At 41.1% G+C, this 21,891-nt stretch overlaps 1 protein-coding gene across 1 annotated transcript; it reads right to left on the reverse strand.

Annotated features, from left to right (window-relative positions):
* Positions 1-1,228: 1,228 nt before the first annotated feature.
* srebf1 (sterol regulatory element binding transcription factor 1) lies at positions 1,229-20,644 on the reverse strand. The gene is made up of 19 exons (XM_077532542.1): positions 20,177-20,644; positions 17,976-18,539; positions 16,287-16,453; positions 16,066-16,203; positions 15,534-15,752; positions 14,307-14,421; positions 13,956-14,113; positions 12,002-12,218; positions 11,599-11,783; positions 11,192-11,453; positions 10,915-11,081; positions 10,536-10,704; positions 10,121-10,229; positions 9,218-9,327; positions 5,797-5,929; positions 5,541-5,706; positions 3,851-4,063; positions 2,845-2,956; positions 1,229-2,390 (listed from the first exon to the last, which is right to left on the reverse strand). Exons 1-19 carry the CDS (start codon positions 20,280-20,282, stop codon positions 2,170-2,172), a joined length of 3,531 nt encoding a protein of 1,176 aa, XP_077388668.1. The 5' UTR covers positions 20,283-20,644; the 3' UTR covers positions 1,229-2,169.
* Positions 20,645-21,891: the final 1,247 nt, after the last annotated feature.

Genomic DNA, 21,891 nt, shown 5'->3' on the forward strand with positions numbered 1-21,891 from the left:
TTGAAAATATAATATTAAAGCTGCTCAATGGAGGAAATTGGATTTCGCTACTGCCAAATGTGGCCGAAAAATGAAACTGCATCCTCCATTCTTCATGTACACAATACTTGTATGACATCACATCCGCAGACAGGGTAGGAAATTCGAACCCGATTCCAGTGTGAAAACTATTGGCCGGAGGCTTGCAGGAGTACCCATCGTGAACAGCTAAGGTTTTAATCTGCTAATTAAAAGATGTTTGAGTCAAAAGTGGTCAAATAAAATGGCTATTGTAAAGATATTTTGAGCAAATTTCTACATTGAACAGCTTTAAGATACTAGAATTTCATTTTGTATATTCTAGTGCTTAGAAAGGTATGTACATTTTTATTTTAATAGCAAAATGTATTTTTGTTTATTATTAATCAAATTAAGAAACTGATTGCTGTGTTTATTTAATTATAAGTAAAAACAAAAATTGAGAATAATTTACTGTATACATTTAATAGCAAAATTTATTTTTGTTTATTATAAGTCAAATTAATAAACTTTTGCTGTGTTTATTTAATTACAATAAGTAAAAAAAACAATTTGAGAATAATTTACTGTATACATTTTTTTTTAATGATTCTCAGTTTGTAATAATTAAAATAAAAAGACTATTTTCGTAATACAATTACTTCTAACAACATTTGTAAATGTATAAGTTCATTTAGATTTTAATAATTTCTCTTTTTTGTTATTATAAACAGTATTTTCTTATGTAATTATTTTACCAATATTTTTTTTATCTGCAGTAACTCATTAAGCCCTTATTTAATGAGCTAAATGGAAAAAATAAATACACTTAATTGGACTACTTTTAGCGGGGATGCTAATAACTAGGGATGTTCGATACCACTTTTTCTTCAGACCGATACCGATAGTCAGACCCTTAGTACTCACCGATACCAACTAATAAAGCGTTTTTATGTATCACGCTTTTGAACAGAAATTGTTTTTAGAAGAAAAACAATTTATTTCGGTGACTCCAGCCAACTTGCTGGACTATTTTCCTCTCGTCCAACATCGGACCAGAACTCGTGTCACAGAACGCTGTCAGGGGTAAGAGTGCTGATCGCACACACTGGAGGTGAGGATGAAATAGAGATTCATGTCAAAAAAGCCAAACTATCCCTTTAAGATCTTGGTGTAATTGCACCATTTTTAAGAGCATTTTACTTCACTGCAATAAAGAAACACAAGAAGATTTGTTTCTCTAAAAACTGTTTTAATATTAACATGGATGAAGGCAATGAAAATATGCAAGGACCCACAAACCTCGTCTTTTACGTTGAATTGTGCGTGTCACCCGCAAACATACTTGCAGTTCCTGCAACATTTTTTTTTTTTTTTTTACTTTTTTAACAGTTCGAAGATGCATCTATGGTCCTGAAAACACTGAAAGACAAAACCATCGCTCTCCATATGGAGCCACAACCAGAAGGTCCTCTTTGGAAGAAAACTTTTTTGTTTTTTAGTTGCGTGAAAAAAAAGCAACAAATGTTGCGCTCTACAAGGTTTGCCTGTCGAGTGCATGGTGACACCGGCCGTTGCGCGCATAATGGCAACGTTGCGAAAGGTCAGCCGAGTCACGCACAAAATGTCACCTTGATGATTTGATGCACAATCGCCATGGCAACGCAGCCCTCTAAAAACATGTCACGTATGCCAAATACTGCTGAATCAAAATCCATACAGATTATAAATACATTATTAATATTATATGTACACGTCAAAACAAAATGAAAAACTATGAAAATAACCTCATAAAGCAATCATGGTTCGCGTATCTCTTTGAAATAAGCCTGCTGGGCCGAGTGCACCTTGACCAAATGTGGCCGTTTTCCTCCTTTCAAATCAAAAGAAGCAACTCACTCACTCAAACACATGCACTGTCCACAATGAGGATGTGATGGCGCCTCTCTGAGGTCAAACTGTGGCACTGCACTGGACTCACACTAGGACAAAGAAAGAGAAATGCTTCCTAGATTCTGCTCATAATCCAAAAATGCTATGATCTCATCAAGTGCCTAGGAGGGGAAATACAAGTCAATTTGCAAATGAGAACTTGCGCTGTTTTTTTTGTTGTTTCCTTCCCTACAAACGACGGCCCAAGATGGGTCGGCTCGGTCAGGCGGGGGGAGTCTCTTAGCTGTTGGTGACGGTGGTGCCGCTGCCCAGCTTGATGATCATTTGCTGGCAGTCGTGAAGGGTGCGCTTGTCCCCGAGCTTCTCCAGCGTGCGGGCGGCGTCGGCCAGCATGCCCACCCGCTGGCCAGGGGCCGACAGGAAGGACGGGGGGAGGTAGCGGCACGCCAGCATCACCGCCTCCGCCTGCTCGCGCTGGCCCGGTCGCGTCTCGCACTCTTCTGTCGCACACAAAGGTGACATTTCCGCAGCACACTCAGTCAATGGCCAAAACATTAGGCACACTTGCCAAGTGTGGCGTCACCGCTAATTAATGGTTTCTTAGCGTCCTAAATTAGCAATTGAATCTGAGTTTGGGATAGCGTTATGTTTATGTTAGTCACAACTTTAATGTCAATCAAAACTACGAACGTCTAAAAGGGAAGTCCAGCTAGCCATCAGGCCACGACGTGGGCCAACTTCAAAGTAAAAGTCTTTTAAGGCTATTTGCATTGCCATCAATGTAAACAAACTTTATTTTGAAGTTAGCCTGAGCATAAGCAGTGTGATACGTTGAGTATGTTTCAGCTTCCTTCACATGTCAGAATGGTATCGACTGTGAATGCGCACTTTGTTTCCCCAACAACAACAACAACAAGGAAGGCAACAGGATTACATCCACACAAATAAAGCTACCTGTCTTGGTTCCGGGCGTCGCCCTGCGCCGCAGCGAGCGGTCCAGGAGTTGATGCGTGCGCGTGGGACTGGCCCCCGCCATCAGCCTGGCCGTGGCTTCGTGAAGGAACAACTGGAGAGGGACAAGTGGACGCATGAAAGTGAAGAATGATGACTCACGCCGAATGCTCAGCTTTGCCGGCAGCGCTGCCAAACACTTAAGCCTATACGGTGTGTGCGTGTGCGACGACCACGCGAGAGCCAACATCTTGGCTTCAAACTAGGGCCCGACCGAGATGCATTTTTTTAGGCCGATGCAGATACCAATTTTTATCAGAAAAGAATACCAATTACCGATTAATCTGCCGATCATTTAAGAATATATATATATATATATATATATATATATATATATATATATATATAGTAATGCATAAAATACCCCGCCCCCAACAAAATTCCTTTTCAATGCATGTCACTTACACACAATATTAAGATTCCCTGCTTTGAATGACAAGTTCATAATTTGACCTTATCAACAAATTTCATGAAGTATACAAGGTTATTGTATAGATTTATATGTCGATAATAAAATCATTCTTACATGTTTACAACTGCTGTAAAGCATTCACCTTTTCTTATATCCTCCTGACTGCCAGAAATTCAAATGTGTCCTCTGTAGTGGACTTTTTTTAAACTGAATATCTCCCACCCAGTGCATACGATTGAATTTGCTACCTTGGATTGTATCATAAAAGAAAATGGCTTCCTTCAGTGCAAGCACTTTTTAGGGAAGAGGAAAAGTAAGTGTATAACACTTTTCATTGAACAAATTTAGGCCTTAAATGTTGTTAGCATGTTTTCTAAAAGACTCTTAAGAACACAACCCGTCGTGATAACGCATGCTGATGATGTCATTGCACTGATCACGACGCTTTCATTTGGCCTAATTCCACATGCTAGCAAATCAAATTAAAAAAAATAAAATAAAAAAAGGCAAGGAAAACATAAAAGTACTTGTACATACCCTTCGCATGGCCGGCCTGAAGCTCTGCGCCAGCTTGCGTAAGGAGCTCAGGTCCTGCTGAAAGCCTTGGAGCTCAGGCGGGGAGGCCTGCTGGACCCCCAAGGGGCCCAAACCGGGGCCCGGCCCGGCTGCGCTGGCCCCCTGCTGCTGCTGAAGATGCCACACGTTGGTCCTCATCACCAACAACAAGTCACACAGCAGCAACTGCACCACCTGCCGATAAAATGGAATTTGATTCAACATTAGAAAAACCATCCATTGAGAAAACATTTGCATATTTGTGTTTCGACATTTGCAGAATCTTAGGGGTGAACCTGTCCTATTGTTGCTATTGGGTGGATTGCTTGCATCGCTCTCCAGTTACAGTTGTGCTCGGGTATGTAAACTTAGGAGCACAACTGTGAGTTGCATTTTTAAGTGCTATATAATTAAAGTTTTCAGGAAATGAAAAGAGCGCCAGTGTACGCTATATTATAATCATATACTGCTGCACACAAATATTAACACAACACCCCAAAAGCATGTTCGCAAATTGATAATAGTAGAATATAGGGCTATGCAATTAATCAAAATTGTATTACTATTTCAATTATTACTCCATTATTATATAACCATAAAAAAATAATAATAATTTTGAAAAATAAATAATTTTGAGGTGTTTAAATTTATACATTAGCAGCTTTTTTTAAATGTTAAAATAATTTAATTAAAAAAAAAAAACATTAATCCAAAAGGAAGTTGCATAATAATTAGTGTTTCAAAGAATTTTATTTGACTTAATATTTTTTACATTTAAACATTTTCTTTCTACCAAAAAATAAATGATTGTCCCAATCGTGATTTCAATTTTTACCAAAATAACCATGATGAATATTTTCTTCATAATCAAGCAGCCCTAGTAGAATATCATCCAAATCGAACTCAATGGCCCCTTCCCAACCAGACTTTAATTACATCTTCCCTAAATCACGTTCAAAGGTCTTCAAGCCATGAGTGATGCAATAAATAGAATTATGAGCTTATTGAGTAGTTTAATTGGTAGAAATTTATCTGCACGCAAATGTACCTTCGTGGCTGACCAGCTCCTGCTGCACCAAACCATTATAGCGATCCATTTTTAACAACAAAAAAAAATAAAACAAAAAAATAAATACTCACCGGACACCCCCCTTAAATTGACTACCGGTAATTATGCTGTTTAATTCTGATTATACAAATTTAATATTAATCAGAGTACTGGCACATCCAATGTATTCCTGCTTTCAAAATGTGAGCGTTTTTGTTTGTTGCTGTTGGGGTCTCAGCTCTGTGTTGCACTGCAGGAACATCGCACTTAGCATATACACATGCAATGCAACTACAATGCACCACAGCTCCGGCCAAAAACGCACATAAACACGCACTCCGTGCACCAGTGGCTGTGTGTGCGTATGTGACTTTGCGATAAGGAAAGCGTGTGTGTTTGCACGAGTGAGTGATGATGCGTTTGTGCAGGCAATTTGGCCGTGTTTACAACTTAACGCACGGCCATGTGCGAGCACATCTGTCAGCGAGTATTTGCGTGCGTGCTTGGGCATGTTTTATATTTTTAAGACAGACGCCACCGCACACACGCAGAGCGCCCTCTCAGGAGTGATGAGCAACAACTTTTATGGCAAACAAATTTGCACGCTTGTAAGTGTGTGTGTACCTTGTCTAAACTGGAGCTGTGGGAGTGCGGGCCCAAGTTGAGGCTGTCTCGGAGCAGGGCGCTGGCCTTGTCGCTGTGGCTCAGACTCAACTGGCAGTTTTCAGGCTTGGACAGCAGAGCCCGCACCGCTCGGAAGGTGTTGAGGCAAGCCTTGGGCAGGAGGCTCCTGACAGTGCGAGAGGAGCCACAGATAGGGAACGCGGGTCAGCGCGGCGGCGGCGGCGGGCCCCGAGGGGTATGCGAGGCGCACACTCACTCCACGTTCTGCAGCGCGCGCGGCAGGTGCTCGACGGTCGGGTACAGCCTCTCCGCCGCCGCGTCGTCCCCTTGGAGCCAGTTGATGATCACCACAGCGACAGAGGACCACCATTTGGAGTGGGGGTCGCAGCCTAGATGACGGGACACAAGCAACACGAGGTCAAGACAAAACGAATCGCCAAAACGGTTTTGTAATGGCGTCTGGATGCCAGAAGATGGCAGCAAAACAATACGGAGAGGATCATAAAACATCGACACCATGCATCTAGCCTGTACACAATCATGAACCTATAATCATGAATCCAAATGGCTGTTCAAAATTGTTCAACACACACAAACCACCTTCTCATGAGGCCTATCAGTAGTATTAGCTAGCAAACAAACCGGCGTGATGTCGCACAACAAATACATGTACTAACAGTTTACACAAACGATATTAAGTCTAGGGGTGGGAACCTCTCGCTACCTCACAATACGAAACAAGGCTCACGATTATCTCCCAACTTGACGATACCGTGATTATCGACATATTGGTCAGGTAATAAATCCACGATAATCTACATTAAAACTACTCAAGACATCAACTAATATTTTTTCAATGAGATAATTTATTTTTGTACCATAGCTGAAACAATTTTAAAACTGGTGTCTTCTTCACAGCCAGTACTTTAGTGTATTTGTTTTAAACAAATACAACAAATAGTGTTGTTCCGATACCGTTTTTTGGCTCCCGATACCGATACCCAGCTTTGCAGTATCGGCCGATACCGATACTTAAGGTTTTTTTTCCTCAACATGAAAAAGCTGTCCTGCCATTGGTTCAGAGCATTCAAGGGCCAATAGGATATCTTAGATCGGCATATAGTGAACATGTCACATACCAGTGAATGTCGTGCACCAGCAAGACACAAATGCTGCATCCAAAATCCTATATTAGCGTTGGAATTAATGGTATCGGCATGTTACTTGTGAGTAGTCACCGATACCGATACCACTGTTTTAATGCAGTATCGGCACTGGTATCGGAACAACACTAACAACCAATACCACTTTCTGTGAACAAATTTGCGTCTTTCTTAAAACCCCTCATAATCAGGGTAACTGGCCAAAAACGCCTAAAAAAGGTGCACCCAGAGTAAATTTGTAGCTGTTCTTGAACCATTTGTAGTATCAGCATAGTTTTGGTCTCTTTTTGAAGGTAACATTTTGAATTTTTCTGCCAAACAGTCAGAAGCTGTGTAAGTGCTCCTGTCACTGAGCTATGGATGTTTGAATACAGAAAAAAAAGGGTGAATTTTATGTTTGCCTAATTTCTTTTCACAAAATCTGCCTTGAAAATGAATTCAGAATGTTAATTAGGGCTTGAAAACACTACAGGATCAAAGCTCGAGGTCAACCCTAGTTCCAGTTCAAATTTGACAATAATCCTACAAAAAATGAGCATTTGACACATGAAAGGTACAGGCGAACCCCAAATGAATTATATATTTAAAAGTAATTGTTAAGTTGATTAGAAAAAAAATACTGTTACATAACGATTAACATTTATTACATCTAAATAAATAAATAAAGTTGGGAAGAAAAATAAAAAATAAAACGAAAACAAGAGCACAAATGTACCGAAAATTGGTACCGTTGAGTACCGGTATCGATTCCCAGGTACAGAGTATCGGAACAGTATCGGTTCAAATGTGAAAAGGTGCCCATCCCTAGAGAAGAGCGCTGGAGTGCTCCAGGCTTTAACGATAGAAACGCATCCGCACGCTCCCGACCTTAATGGGTTAATTAAATTAGTTGCCCAGGTTGATGTATTGATTTGGTTTAATCTTTTATTAAATTATTGGTTTGGTTTTCATTGGAAAAAAATCCAACAATTCTAGTAATCATTTTAAAAAATACATTTAATGTTGCGTTTTATGCAATAATTGGTGAATTTAATTATTTCTAAATGAAAAAAAAAAAAAAAACAGGGTAATGGCTTAAAAACATTTGAACTTTTTTTTATACAGTATTGACTAATAGCCAAATGTGGCCCATACACTAAACCAGGATTAGCCAAGTTTGGTTGTTGAGAGCCCCTATCCAACCTCTTAGATGTCCCCCTCCTCCAACAATCAAATCATCAGCCCATTCCTGCTAAATGATGACCTGAACATGATGACCCATAACTTGTACAATTCAGTTGTTCAGTTGTACAAGAAAAACAGCTGAAAGAGAGATTTAAAATAACCTTTGGGTAATAGTCTTGAAAAAAAAGTGCTTGAAATGTTTCAGAGTATAATGAGGCTTGGATTTAGGTCTAGGCTATGACTCCATTCCAAAACATTAATTTCCATCTGGTGAAGGCTTTCATTTGTTCCTTTGGAGGCAAGCTGACATTTGTACATTTTATAAGGTGAAATTCCTCTTACGTTGTACCAAAATTGCTCTTTGCAACTGTTGCAAAGTGGCAGCTTGATGCTGCTGCCGCCGTGCTTCTCCGTGACGATGGCGTAAGTGCCGACATTGGAGGCCCTCACCGCTCGCTCGTGGTGGAATTTAATATGCAAGACAGTGGCGACAGACATCTGCTGTCTGTGTCTGACCTCTGAATCAATCTGTCAGAGCCCTCTGGTAAACTTACAACATGATGAGGCCAGAGACCATTTTGACGACACAGTTATGAGAGCAAAGTACTTCATTTAGATACGGGGCCAACGCGCACGCAATTCCAACACTAAGTCAGTGCCAAGAAAAAAAAAAGTCGACCATTAAAATCCCCGCCGCGCCCTCCGTCCCTCCCTCCTCTCAAGGTGATCACTGATTTGACAGGCCTGAAGATAGATGAAGCAATTCAGCGGATGACTCCCGTTTTGCGCTAGCGCCTCCACTCGCCCCACCCGCTTCCCTCCCACCATTTTTTTTTCCCTTTTGCTCAGATGAGCGATCAGTAAGTACAGAGTGAAGCGGTGGGAGGGTGGAAATCAGTCCACTCAATCTCTGTAATGTGAAAATCAACGTTATCTCGCGGCTTCTATTATGAATATTAAGGAAAAATGGAACCAGCGGAGCAGGTCAAGACAGACAGCAGGAAGAGGAAGTGAAGGAGGAGGAGAGTGGCTTTATTTTATTTTTTTCAACAGCTTTTGTTGAACACTTAGGCCTAATTCGAACTCCACACATGAATTATTATTACAATGAATCTCAAAGGAACAATGTTGAAGTGAGTTGAGAAGTTTCATTTCAACAAAATTAGTCCTTTGCTGCCATTTTGTGGCATCCACAGGCAAATTGGTGTAAGGGGCATCAATTAACTTGCAGATTTCACTATTTGCGGCACAGGTCGGTCCCCATCCCCCGCAAACAACACATTATTATCATTATTATTATTATTATTATTGTTGTTGTTATTATTATGAGTAGAAGTAGTAGTCATTTACCCGTTACAGTTGCCATGTTGGAGCCGATAGCGAAGGACTGGGATGTGGCACCAGCTGCATCGGAAGCGCTAATCAGCAGCTGCAGATACTCCAGGGCATCCGCATACTCCCTGAGGACAGATGAACAATGAAGTCAAATAAAGAAAATCAAGAAATCTGTTGCAGACAACAGCAGGACAGATCATCTGTTGTGCATGTGTGTATTTCTATGCATGCAAAGAGGAGGAAATGATTATTTTCTGCACTGCAGATGTAGCTTTGTGTTTTTGTTTTTATGTCCAGTCAAATGATTAAAAATTTAAAGTTGCAAGTTTATATAGATTTCTGTATGTTGAAAATGTCAATCTTGTGGCATGATATGCAATATTTTTTCTATAGGTTAGCTACTACCGCTTTTTTTTTTTTTTTTTAATCTGAGAGAAAGAAAGAAAAAAATAAAACATTGATAGAGGATGTCCCTTTTAAGATGACTCCTCTTGGTCCATATAGAAAACTGTCAAGACAAATGGAAAGTCTGAAAATATCATCCATCCATCTTCTATAGTGTTTGCCTTCAATAACGTCACATGTGCACTGCAGCCTACCCCAGTTAACATAGGGCGAGAATGATCTAATCTATAAATCTATCTTAATATTTGCCATATTCTCCAATGGACATTTTAGCAGTTTCTATTCACCAAATAGCCAGCCCGTTATGACCACTTGCACAACATAAGGATAGCCAATACAAGGGCTGTATCAAATATTGATTCCATTATTACCTTTGTAAAGGCATAATATTTGCTGCAATTCGTGTACTGTACTGGATTATGATTTCTTGATATCATGATGGCTGGATGTCATATACTTTTTTGTCAAGCACATATGACTGCATAATGAAGCTGCTCGATGTGTTTTTCTCACCCATCGCCCTGACTGGGGCTTTTCTCCCCTTTTGGCTGGGCCACGCAGTAAAGAGCCTTTTCCAGCAAGTGTTCTCTGAAGGCTTGAGTCACCTGAGCCAGAGGGTCCACTGGAAAGAGCATCAACAAACCATTTACATACAAGTCACACAAAAAAAAAAAAAAAAAACAGTACATAGGGTTATGCTCCTTTTTTCCCCACAAAAATCAATACGCACCTCACATGCATATTATGGGGTGGCATTTTTGTTTTGTTTTTTATTAAGGCAACATTTTTATCATGTAAACAGATTCCTCTATTAATCGATGGGATACGTGATTCTTAGCTCATCAAACTGCCTGGCTCACGTCTATTGTGGAAAAGAAAACGTGATTAATCACGCAAGCCCACATGCCGCTGTCATGTCTCTTCCTACCGGTGTTGCCGGCCTGGCTGTAGATGCTCTCTTTCGGGACGCTGCGAATGGCCCAGTCTCCGTCCACGAAGAAGCGGTGGCCCAGAGGGTGACAAAGCCACTGCATGGCTGGCGGAACGCTGCCGCTGGATGACAGGCACGCCTGACGCGCACTGCTCAGGAAAACACGCTAAATCAAAAACACAAAAATGATTACTCTGCACAAAATCTGCTGGACAGATTTTGACACTAATAGCAAATCAATCGTGCTGTTCAGTTTGTATTAGTCCCTCAGAAATACTTACTACGCTGCTTTAAAAACTGCATGTAGGCAAAAAAATATATATTTGCTGACCTTAGCACGAGATCAACGAATGAGCGCTGACGAAAGGGCACTCACGGAGGTGAAGTGCAGGATTCTCGGCAGGCTGGCTTTGACTCTGAGCGCTGCAGACACGTAGACCTCAGCCAGCGAAGCCACTGGCAGACAAGCGCCGGCGCACTCTGCCAGGTTCACTGCACTGAGAGCCATGTGAACAGCTGACAGGTGGCTACCGTTCAGCTTACCTGCATGTCAAGTTACAAGAGACGGGAGAATCAATATGTTTGCTTCGAGTTGAGAAACGCACCCTGAAATCTGCGTGTCAGAAAACGAAAGACTCCACGGTAAAGCCAACCTGTCATGTGCAGCTGGTGCAGGCGGTGGTAAACCAGCGCGGCGTCTCGGCTGCTCTTGCACGCGTCCTCCTGCAGGGGGCGGTCCGATCGCAGTCCACCCGCCCGGGCGGCCAGCCAGCGGCCCACCCAGAGCCGCTGAAGGCAGAATCTGAGGAGGGACCACAGCGAGGCGCACGCCAAGTCCAGCTGGGAGGTCGGTAAGGGACGACCCAAGGCTTTGAGACAAGTCCAAAGGTTCTGACTGGCCTGGGCAAAATCCCCCTGCCAAACAAAGACCCAATTAATCAACGATTAAAGGCCACCAAGAGCGGGTCTTGGGGGCGGAAATGTTTTCCACAGTCACTATTTTATGTTGGGATTATTTTCAAGGATCGAGACATTTTTCCCTTCTGTCAGCTATACGTACTCTTGCCAAGTCCAGGTCGGCCTGCTTGCGGTGCCTCCAGAACAAGACAGAAGATCCAGAATGAGGCCTTGTTACAGGCTCTCCATAAACCAGAAGGCGGATCAGAACTCCCGACACCAAGATGCCGTTCACAAGCCACACCAGAATTGTTGGGAGCATCCAATCCATCCAGCCCCATGAGTCAGCTGCGGGGAACATTTTGGTAAATAGCAGCCCGGTGCCGTTTTATGACATGGCATGTTTACCGTATTTACTTTTGTTTACTATTCACAAAAACACAGCATTCAAATCAAATGATCTGAAATTAAAAGTTTGTAGTATATTTGCAATTGAACTTAATAATACGGGCAATTCTAAAAATATTTATCGCCCCCAATAAAGGGCTGCAGTTGAAATCTCTCACTTGCAATATCCAAGCCCAGAACACTTCTGCCTGCATGATGGGGGGCGGCGGCGGCTGCGCTATCCGCTGAGCTGGTGCCGGATGAGCAGAGCAGGTTGGCCAAAGGGTTGAGGGAGAGGAAGAGGAAGGTGAAAGCGCAGAGCGCCATGCGGGAACGGTCCAGCATGCCGCCAGCGCCGCTGCCTGTCGCCGATGGGTCCAGCATGCCCACATTTGGCTGGTACACACAAGGTGACAAGTAGGTAGTTTTTCAAGTTAAAAAAAAAAGTGCAGAAAGTTAAGAGCATGTTTTACTTTGCTGGTAAGATGGAGGGCAGACTGATTTATAGATAAATGTTTGGGTGAATGTTAATATTAAAATCTTAAGATTTATGACTTTCATAACTCTGTCATGAGGCTACTTTAAATGCATTATGCTTGAGCTTGAAGCACAAAATTCCAAGATGCTTTTAAATATTAAAAGCCAATAGTATTATTTTATATGTCCATCAACTTATTAAATGTGTCTTACATACAAAAGTCAAATCACCCCACATGCATATATAGGTTTATATTAGGACTGCAACTAATAATGAATTGGATAATGTGATAAATCTGTTGATCATAATTATTATTTACAGTGGAAGTCAACACATTTTATTTTATTTTTTTACACAATAATGTTATATGCAGCCCCACTAGTCTAAATATGGCATTCTGGTTGATATTGTGTTAGTGGAATATCAGTTAAGCGGCAAATTCCAGCTGTTTTTATCCATCTCAGGGGCCTGCCATTTTGCCACTTGCTGTCGAGTGAAAATGACATCACAGTTGCTCAGGCCTCAGGTAACAACCAATCGCAGCTAAGCTTCAGAAAACAGGTGAGCTGTGATTGGCCCTTGCATGAGCACTGAGCAACTGTGATGTCATCTTCAGTCGACAGCAAGTGGCAAAATGGCCACCCCCTGAGATGGATTTAAAAAAAAAAAAAATAGGCTGGATTTTGCTTCAGTCATATTCCACAAATGTAATATTAATAATCAGAATGTCATGTTTAGACTAGTGAGGTCACATATAATATATCTTTTACTGCCACACGTTATCCAAATAAACAACCGCCACAGTGCCAGCAAATTTCAAGCATTTTAACTCATCTTTCAAGGCAAACAGAATATTGTGTTCTTTTACGACATGTTCTACAATGTGTATATACCACATGAAAGATCTCATTCCATTCTTTCTTAGAAAGAAGAAAAAATAGGTCTCTATCTTATTCCGTTCCTTAGTAATCACCATTTGAAAATAGGTCATTTGAGTGACATTTACCGAAAATGGAAAAGATAAGGAGAAAATTAGCTTTTTGTGAAAAGATACATTTTCTCCACAACAGTGACTTTAACATGAATATTTTTTTTGTTAGTGACGCTCCGTGAATTTGGTTTAATGTGACAAAGTCTTTGATCATTCATGTCATCCTTGAAAACGTTCTAATTCATCAGATTTCATCAGATCCCGTCATGTTTCATTGTAATTCCATACACCAGCAGCCCATTGAAAAGAGATACAATGCTGCCATCTGCTGGCCATAGTTAGTTGGTGTTGTTGGTTTCACAACTCATTGACCCGGCAGCGCTGCACTTAGACGTTGCATTGGCCATTGATTAAAAAAAAAAAAAAAAACATAGTTGACGTCATTTAACGTTTATGGCGGCATACATTGTGCTTTTACTAAACGTTATTAAACGTATTAGGCGGCCAAAGAGTTATTGTCAAGAAATCTTTAAGGTTCCACTTTAAAAATCCCCTTAGCCCCATTTAACAAACGGCTGAAGATGCTCCTTGTCCACATGCCAGGGCGTTACACTACCTTAACTGCGCCATTTTTATTATTTTTTTTACTTCACATCTGAAGCTCGCACACACATTAAAACGTTTGGCTTTAATGCCGAGGTACAACTGGAGAACGTCGCCATACCTTGGTATCCTCTCCCATCGGGCTGTCGGGTTCCGAGTCACTGCCACAATGCGAGAACGAAGACGGTGAGCCCACGTCTGACGCCGGTGGTGTGGGCAGCTCGGCCTTCACGTCAGCCGGACCGTCCACCTCCATGGCAACGAGGTCCTTGAGAGACTCTGCGGTAAAGATGAAGGAACATGAGAAGTTCAAGGGGCAATCAAGCGCACGGAGGTAAAAGCATCCGCCGTATGAAGAGGGCCGTTAAGCGAGCCTTTTCCGCTTGCAGTTCGTCATGGAAAGGTCAACTGCAACAAATTGCTGAGAAACTAAAAGAATCTTGAGATGGGAAAGGGCAGGAAAAGTGCGTACTGTTTTTCTGGGCTGCCATTTTCAGTGCCAAGTTCTCCTGTTTGAGCTTCTTATTGGATTGCTGCAGGAAACGGATGACGTCGATGGCTTTCCTCAACACGGCTGACTTATTGAGCTAGGACAAACAAGGGTAGAATAAAGTTAAAAATGATTCCATTACTGGTAATTAAAATCATTCACTTGGTTGTTCTCCACTCTCTTTCCTCAGGAATTTCACTTCAACACATGCGTTTTAAAATCCATACTACATTCAAGAAGGGGAAAAAAAAAACATTATTGAAACCATTACTGGGGAATATACTGTCACAATACCATAAAAACAAATCAATACTGTTGTTGAGTCACAGCAATGCACTGACCAGCTCTTTGGCTTCTTATTGGTAATATTTTCACTTATCAATGAATGTTTGCTTCAACATTTTAGACAGCTCATGCAAAGTTTTAGGATATCCTCATTAAAAAAAAAAATTAAGCTAAAGGGACGCACAGACCCCATTTTTGAGACAGAGTACGAGTATAAGTACTTGCATTAACGTAATTGCCGATGCTGTACTTGATAAATCCATTACATGTGATAAACATTTGTTAAACTTGAAATCAAATTAATGATAAATGTTTTCTTGAATATCCTCCTGACTACCAGGGGAAAAAAATATTGTCCAATCGTGTTTATTTTGACATTCCCCAATCTTTGTGAAGTAACTGGAATACTGCAAAAGAAATTTTTGAAAAACAAAAAAGTTTTTATTTTTAAGCTATGATGTGTCCACTACAGAGGACATTTTTTAAAACTTAAATGCTAGGCTCAAATACAGTTAAAATATTTCAAACAATACTTTAAAAGTGCTCAACATGCCAACAACATTTAAAGCCTAAATTTGTTCAATAAATGTGTTATACACTTACTTTTCCTCTTCCCTAAAAAGTGCTTGCACTGAGGGAAGCCATTTTCTTTTATGATGCAAACAAAGGTAGCAAAGCCCCACCCCTACACATTTGGTATGATTGGAAAGCTCTGAATGTCCTCTATAGAGTACAAAGTGGGTGTTAATTCAAAAATTGAATACTGTGCACAACGTAGAAAAGATACAAAAAAAATAAGAGAGGAAGAAGAACCCCGATTATGGGGAGCACTATATACACAATAGAATACTATGTTGCCTCTTGTCAGATATCTTCAGTCTCACGGCTGTAAATCTAATCAACAAAGTTGAGAGGATAACCAACCTTGGCCTCGGTGCCCGCGACCAAGTCTTTGAGCTCAATGATTTTGTCGTTGATGGACGAGCGGTAGCGTTTCTCGATGGCGTTGTGAGCCGTGCGCTTCTCCCCCTTGGCGGGCAATCCGCCCGTCTTGCCGTTGGTGATGATGCGGTTGATCGGCAGCTTCTCCGCATCCACCATGACGGGCACAGTAGTCAGGAAGGTGCCTCCGCCCACAAAAGCCTTGGAATACATAAAATGCACTTGATATTTGTGACACTTATATCATAAGATTACTATGCTGAGTGCTTAATATTGGCTTTGTAGAATATGAATTAAGCAGAAAAATCCACTCATTTTGATCCATTTCACCACTTGCTGTTGAACATTGAATCACAGTGCCAAAGGACTTCGCTTGCGAAGGTCACCAAAGCCAGAAAACAGGTGAGCCGTGACGGCCGTTACATGAGCCCTTGGGCATTGTGATGTCATTATTCAGTCGACGACAAAGGAACAAAATGGCAACACCTTCAATACAGGTTGTGGGTTTGTTTACCTGCAGTGACGCGCTCTGAACTGGCGTGGTAGTCGCTAAGGATGTGGGGGAGGCCACAGTGGTGACCATGCAGGGGTCATGCTTCAGCGTGGTCAACAACAGAGACTCAGCTTTGATAAACTGGGGTTGCAGTAACACCTGAGAAACACATTAATAATCTTTTACCATCCGTCCACTCAAGTGCCAATTTATTCAAGTGTGTTGTACTCTTGCACACTTACAGGTACTTGTTGCACATGAGACGTGAGTGTCGGAGCGGGTGGGCTTCCTGACGCAGCCAGTAAAGGAGAGGCGGCAGTCAACCCTTGGAGGGGAGTCTGAATGGCCACTGGCTGAACCTTGGGTGGCGAGGAGGACAAAGTGGCAACCGGTTGGCACACGCTGCCAGCTGAAAATGTGTAAGGTGCGCCACAATCAGCAAGCGTATCCCAGCAGATGGTCGCCAGTTAATGGTTACATGTTTGTAGACCACTAGGTGAACTGTTATCGTAAGGAAGTGATAGCATTTAGTGTGTCACCTTTGTTATCTTATCAACTTTAGAAAGCCAGGACAAAACCGTCAAGCACTTTTTTTTCCCCTAGCAGTAAAACTAATTGCCATGTGAAAATTGAACAAAACCAACAACAGAGCTTTCCATCTGTTCTGAGCATTTTTGTGTACAGTACATCTTTATGTCACTATTCTACTGCCCCTGGTGGCCAAAGCATGCACACCACAAGGGAGTACCTGTTTAATTATTTGCATTCATTTTAATTATGTTAACTTATCACTAATGTTTTTATAGCATAACATTATAGAGCATTACTTTCACTATATTAAAGAGAAAGTCAACCCAAAAAAATTATTTGCAATATGCTCTATGCAGCCCCACCCGTCGAACACTCGGGGTGTTGAAAAAAAATTGATTCGGCAATATATCGCGATATTACATCGCACAATTCTCGAATCGATTCAATAGGCGGCTGAATCGATTTTTAAACTTCCATTTTTAATGGAAAAATATTCAACATAACGTCTTACTTCGGGCATGGAAGAATGTTATATGAACGGAACATTAAACCTTAATATTTTATTTTAATGCTGTTCAAGCATGAAACAGATTCCAACCTGTATAAGACTGAAGTTTCAGATAAATAAATAATACATTTTCATACAAATCTTACACTCTACAAGTTTACTGATAAGTATTTTCTAAATTTGAATGAAAAAAAATCGCAACAATCGACTTATAAATTCATATCGGGATTAATCGGTATCGAATCGAATCGTGACCTGTGAATCGTGATACGAATCGAATCGTCAGGTACTAGGCAATTCACACCCCTACTAAACACAGTATTTTATATTTGTGTTTGTTGAATATGAGTTAATCGGCAAAATCCACCATCCCAGGGCAGCCATTTTGCCAGTTGCTGTCAGCTGAAAATGACATCACAGTTGCTCATGTAACGAACAATGACTGCTCACCCATTTCTGAGTCGTGAATGGTCTTTACCTGACCAACTGTGATCTCATTTTCAATCGACAGCAAACGGCAAAATGGCCGCCAACCCCGAGATGAATAAAAATGGGTGGATTTTGCTACTTAAGTCATATTACACAAATGCAATATTAACCAGAAAGTCCTGTTTTCAACATATTATTGTAAAGAAAATTGTTCTAACTTCCCTTGAAGAAACATAACATTTTTGTTTGTTTTATTGGGGTGGCTGGAATGGATTAATGGTATTTCCCTTGATTTCAATAGGGAAAGATGATTTGAAATGTGAGTGTGGTCACAGTATCTCTCAAGGAACCACTATAAAGACAATTAAGTTATCAAATGCCCTACTTGAGAGGTATCGTACACTACCGGCATACTGTACATCACATAAAGTTAGCCATCAAGATAAATCATCACAGTACGTACCTATGTAGCTGTTCTGGCCTCTGTTCGGAGTCTTGGTCTGAAGTTGCGTTTGCATCTGGTTTGGAGGCTGGGGTGGAGTTCGGGGCGGTGAAGTGGAAGTGAAGAGTTTTGGGGGTGAGCTGCTGAATGCGGGGTTTGGAACCGGTGAGCCATGAGGTGAAGCTCCTACGGCAGGAGGAGTCTGAACCAGAACTGGTTGGGACGGTTCCACTTTGGGCGGTTGTACACTGTGAGCTGGCTGCGGGGACGCCGGCTGCTGTCGCGGGGAAGGGATGGACACCTGAGCCAGCGGTGATTGCTGAAAAGTGGTCGGCTGGAAGGCCTTGTCTGGGGTGGATGAGCTGCGGGTGATGGGAGGGCCCAGGAGCGCATCCAGGTGGGGGCTGCTGCTTAAGATCGAGGAAGAAGAAGAAGAAGAAGAAGCAGATGGAGGCGTAGTTGTGGTGGGCAGGGGGGCGGACGACGTGACCGCCTGGGGCAGATTGGTGGCGGGTCCTGTGTATGGAGGGTTATCAAAGAAGCCTCCAAGTTCCCCTTCCTGGTTGATAATGAGCTTGAGCATGTCTGAAAATGAAAACACCGGAATTGAAAGGACTGAATTTAATAGCACTGTACCACATTTTAAATGGCCTTATTGGGGCCTGACCAAATTTGATTTTTTTTTTTTTTTTTTTTCTTTTAGGATGATGCAAACAGATTACTTGGACAAATCGGGACGATTCATTAAAAAATATGTAATGTATAGAATAACTTAATTTTTGGTCCCTTACTACAACAACAACAACAACAATAAAGATATAAATTACATGCAGAATATTTGACTGTTTTACATTACCTTGTCCTTAGCATTTTCTTAATTTTACAAAGAGCAAAATTACGCAAAAATCAGCTGTTTTTTTTTCCTCACCACGGCAAGCAAGTTCTAGTAAATGTACAAAATAACGCTATTGAACAAAAGCCTGTACATCTGGTGTCCTAAAAAATAAAGCTGTCTCTATCAAGCAACAAAATATTAGTCACAAAGCAACAAAAATGTGTGGTTTGTTAAGTGCATTTGGGACACAAAGCAATTAAATTAATATATTATTTAAAAAACAAGGCAACTAAATTAATCTATTCTTAATTTTATAACAATGTACGTATAATATATATATATATATATATATATATCGGGGGGAAAAAAAGAGAAACACTTGAAATATAGTTACCAATATAATGTGCATAGTAAGGCATCACACATTGAGAATGTGTAAAGTATTATGTGGAAATTAGCAAACTACTGCCTCAATAAAGCTGGAAAAATAATAATTGATGATAATAATAGTTCATTGTTGCGTTTCTATCTTTCTGCAAGGAAGCCGGCTTGAGTGCGAGTGTTTTGTATGAGGTGATCGCTCTTGACCAATCACAGCGCGTCTCGTCCAAGACACGAAGGGTATTACGGAGAGGTTACTAACGGTCACATGTGGGTAGGGGGAAACACCGTTTATCTCGTCTACGCGTGCGACTTGATCTAGTCATAAAATTAATAATTGCCCAATAACATGAAAAGGTATGAATGTAAGAATAATATTCAATAGTTAAAAACGAGATATTTTATTGTCGGCCAAGCAAATACGGATTAGCCGTTTTACAAAATAGCGCGTACACAACACGCTGGGTTGCAATAAACGAACAAAAATAATGCAACAGAGTCTGTGGGTGTTCCCAGCATATCTGTTTGTGTTTAATGGGATTCCGTGCAATTTCGGTCAAATGAGAGTCCATGAACCCGCCAGGAGGAAACGAACGATAGTAACCTCCGTCTGGAAACTTGCTGGGGGCGGGGCGCAGCAGTCACGAGCACGTTAGCCTTGTCTATTTTATTCACTCTTCCCTCTCTTTAAATCATCTAATACAAATGTATTATATTGCACAAATTAATATGCTTTTATAAGCGTGTGCTAAATGACACAATCACCATAAAACGCTACGAAACTCATATTTATCGCCTACAGTCCATGCGATTCGCTAGCTGGAACAAAGCTACAACCACGAGCACCAGCGTAAGCGCTTTATGCTCTTTCAAAAGACGTTTTTGTCAAAAGTAGGATGTGCTCAAAGACTTGTCAGGGCAAGCTTTGTTTTAAGATGCTCGCTGGTATGATGGTGGCGTAAACATGACGTATGCTCATTATGTGAAAATAAGATGTAGTTCTTACCATCAATGTCGTTCAGAAGGGCTGTGTCAATCTCACTGGGGTCATTCAGCGACAATGTCGGATCCAGATGATCCAACGAAGGATCGTCAAACGACAAATTGTTCATCTCTGCTCTTTGTGTTTTTAGGATAGTCCAGAGTAAAGTAAAACGATCTCGCGGCGGCGAATACTCGTCAGCTTCTCGGTTAGCTACATTTGAGAACGTGTACCCGTAACACGGTGGAGGACTTTTTTGTAGCCGGTCTTTCAACTAACTCACCGGTGCTAACCCCATGATGGCTCAGGGAAACTTATCAAACCAAACAGTGAAACCCATTCAACCACTTCGTGCGAGCCAAACAAGACCGCCTCGCTTGATGATCACGGACAGATAATCCAACCAGTCATAGGGAAGCTAGTCAAATCACTTCCGCATTCACTTTGCCCCCTGCCGGGTTGTTTTGATGTTGTGTGACAGTATGTGGACGAAAACAGTCGACCGCTTTACACAAAGTAAGTGCAACACCACATAGACGTAATTTATAAACTGCATATCTGCGTGTAAACGTCATGGTTTGATCAAACGCTATCAACTCATCAATTTAGCGCCATTTCGTTTCAATAAAATATTACAGCTTGGGCGGGTATGACGTGGGCTTGTCTCCTGAAAGCCAATGGGGCGCCAGCATGCAAATGTAAAAACATCAAGTTTGCTTGACTCGCATTCGCGGCTCCGCCTGTAGAACCAGTAGAACGGTCCAATGGGAAGCGAAGGAAAGAGTGGTGTGATATGACGTCACAACTGTGAGTCTGAGATTACATCATGTACTTCGCTGTTTAAAGAGCGACGGGGAAATAACCTGATGCCAACGTGTAATTGTTTTTTCACTTTTCTGTTTTTTGAGATCGCTCAGATGTATATTTCTATGTTTCTGTAAGCCTGTAAGCTTCATTTGTTGATAAATGCTTAAAAAATAAAAAACACATTTTAATTATTTGGGTGACCCAAAAATAAATAACTATAAAATAGTGTTTTCAAATAAGATGTATTAAAAACGACTACTGCCTTCCACTTCCTCCCTCTAAAAAGCATCATAATTGTATCACGTAAACAACTGAGAAAGCAAACCTTTTCAGCAAACAAGCCTCTACAAATAAGCAACTACTAAATAAAACCCCATGTCACATGTACACAAAGGTGTACTGAGACATGGTGGGGAAATGGGTCACTGACCTAAAGTAACTCGTTTCAAAGCCTTGCAGCGAATTCCTTTATTGTCATAGAGAAACGTGGAAACATGCTATTTTGGAACTATGCCAATGGTACAATACAATGGAGTTATATATGGTGCCGTACGGGATTATTTAACTGTAGATATACTACTTACAAAAAGTTAAGCATTTCCTGGTTCAATTACAATTGGCTTTATCTTGAGACCAACATGACTGACCCCTTTGCCTCTTTACCAACTCTGCTGTATGGACGTTCCAAACAAAGTTTCATTGTTCCTTTGTGACAATGGCAATAAATATTCTGAATCTGAATCTAACAATGAATCAAAAAATTTTCAAATTGACAATTCCAAACATTTCTGCTATTTCGGTGAAAACAAACAGCGTATTTGTATTGCTCATGGCTCTGACTAGCATACAAACCAGGCAGATGACTTTTTGTTTACAAACTTTGGCATGCAGCCAATGCGAGTGACATCATGCACAAATAGGCAAAAACCGTG

This window comes from Festucalex cinctus, chromosome 1 (assembly GCF_051991245.1).
Source record: "Festucalex cinctus isolate MCC-2025b chromosome 1, RoL_Fcin_1.0, whole genome shotgun sequence".
Classification (NCBI taxonomy): domain Eukaryota; kingdom Metazoa; phylum Chordata; class Actinopteri; order Syngnathiformes; family Syngnathidae; genus Festucalex; species Festucalex cinctus.

Coding starts and splice junctions, on each gene's coding strand:
- srebf1 (XM_077532542.1), bottom strand. CDS start 20,282: ATGAACAATTTGTCGTTTGACGATCCTTCGTTGGATCATCTGGATCCG. Junction 15,753..16,065: donor TTCAGAGCGCGTCACTGCAG/GTAAACAAACCC, acceptor ATGTATTCCAAG/GCTTTTGTGGGCGGAGGCAC. Junction 10,705..10,914: donor GAATCCTGCACTTCACCTCC/GTGAGTGCCCTT, acceptor TTTTTGATTTAG/CGTGTTTTCCTGAGCAGTGC.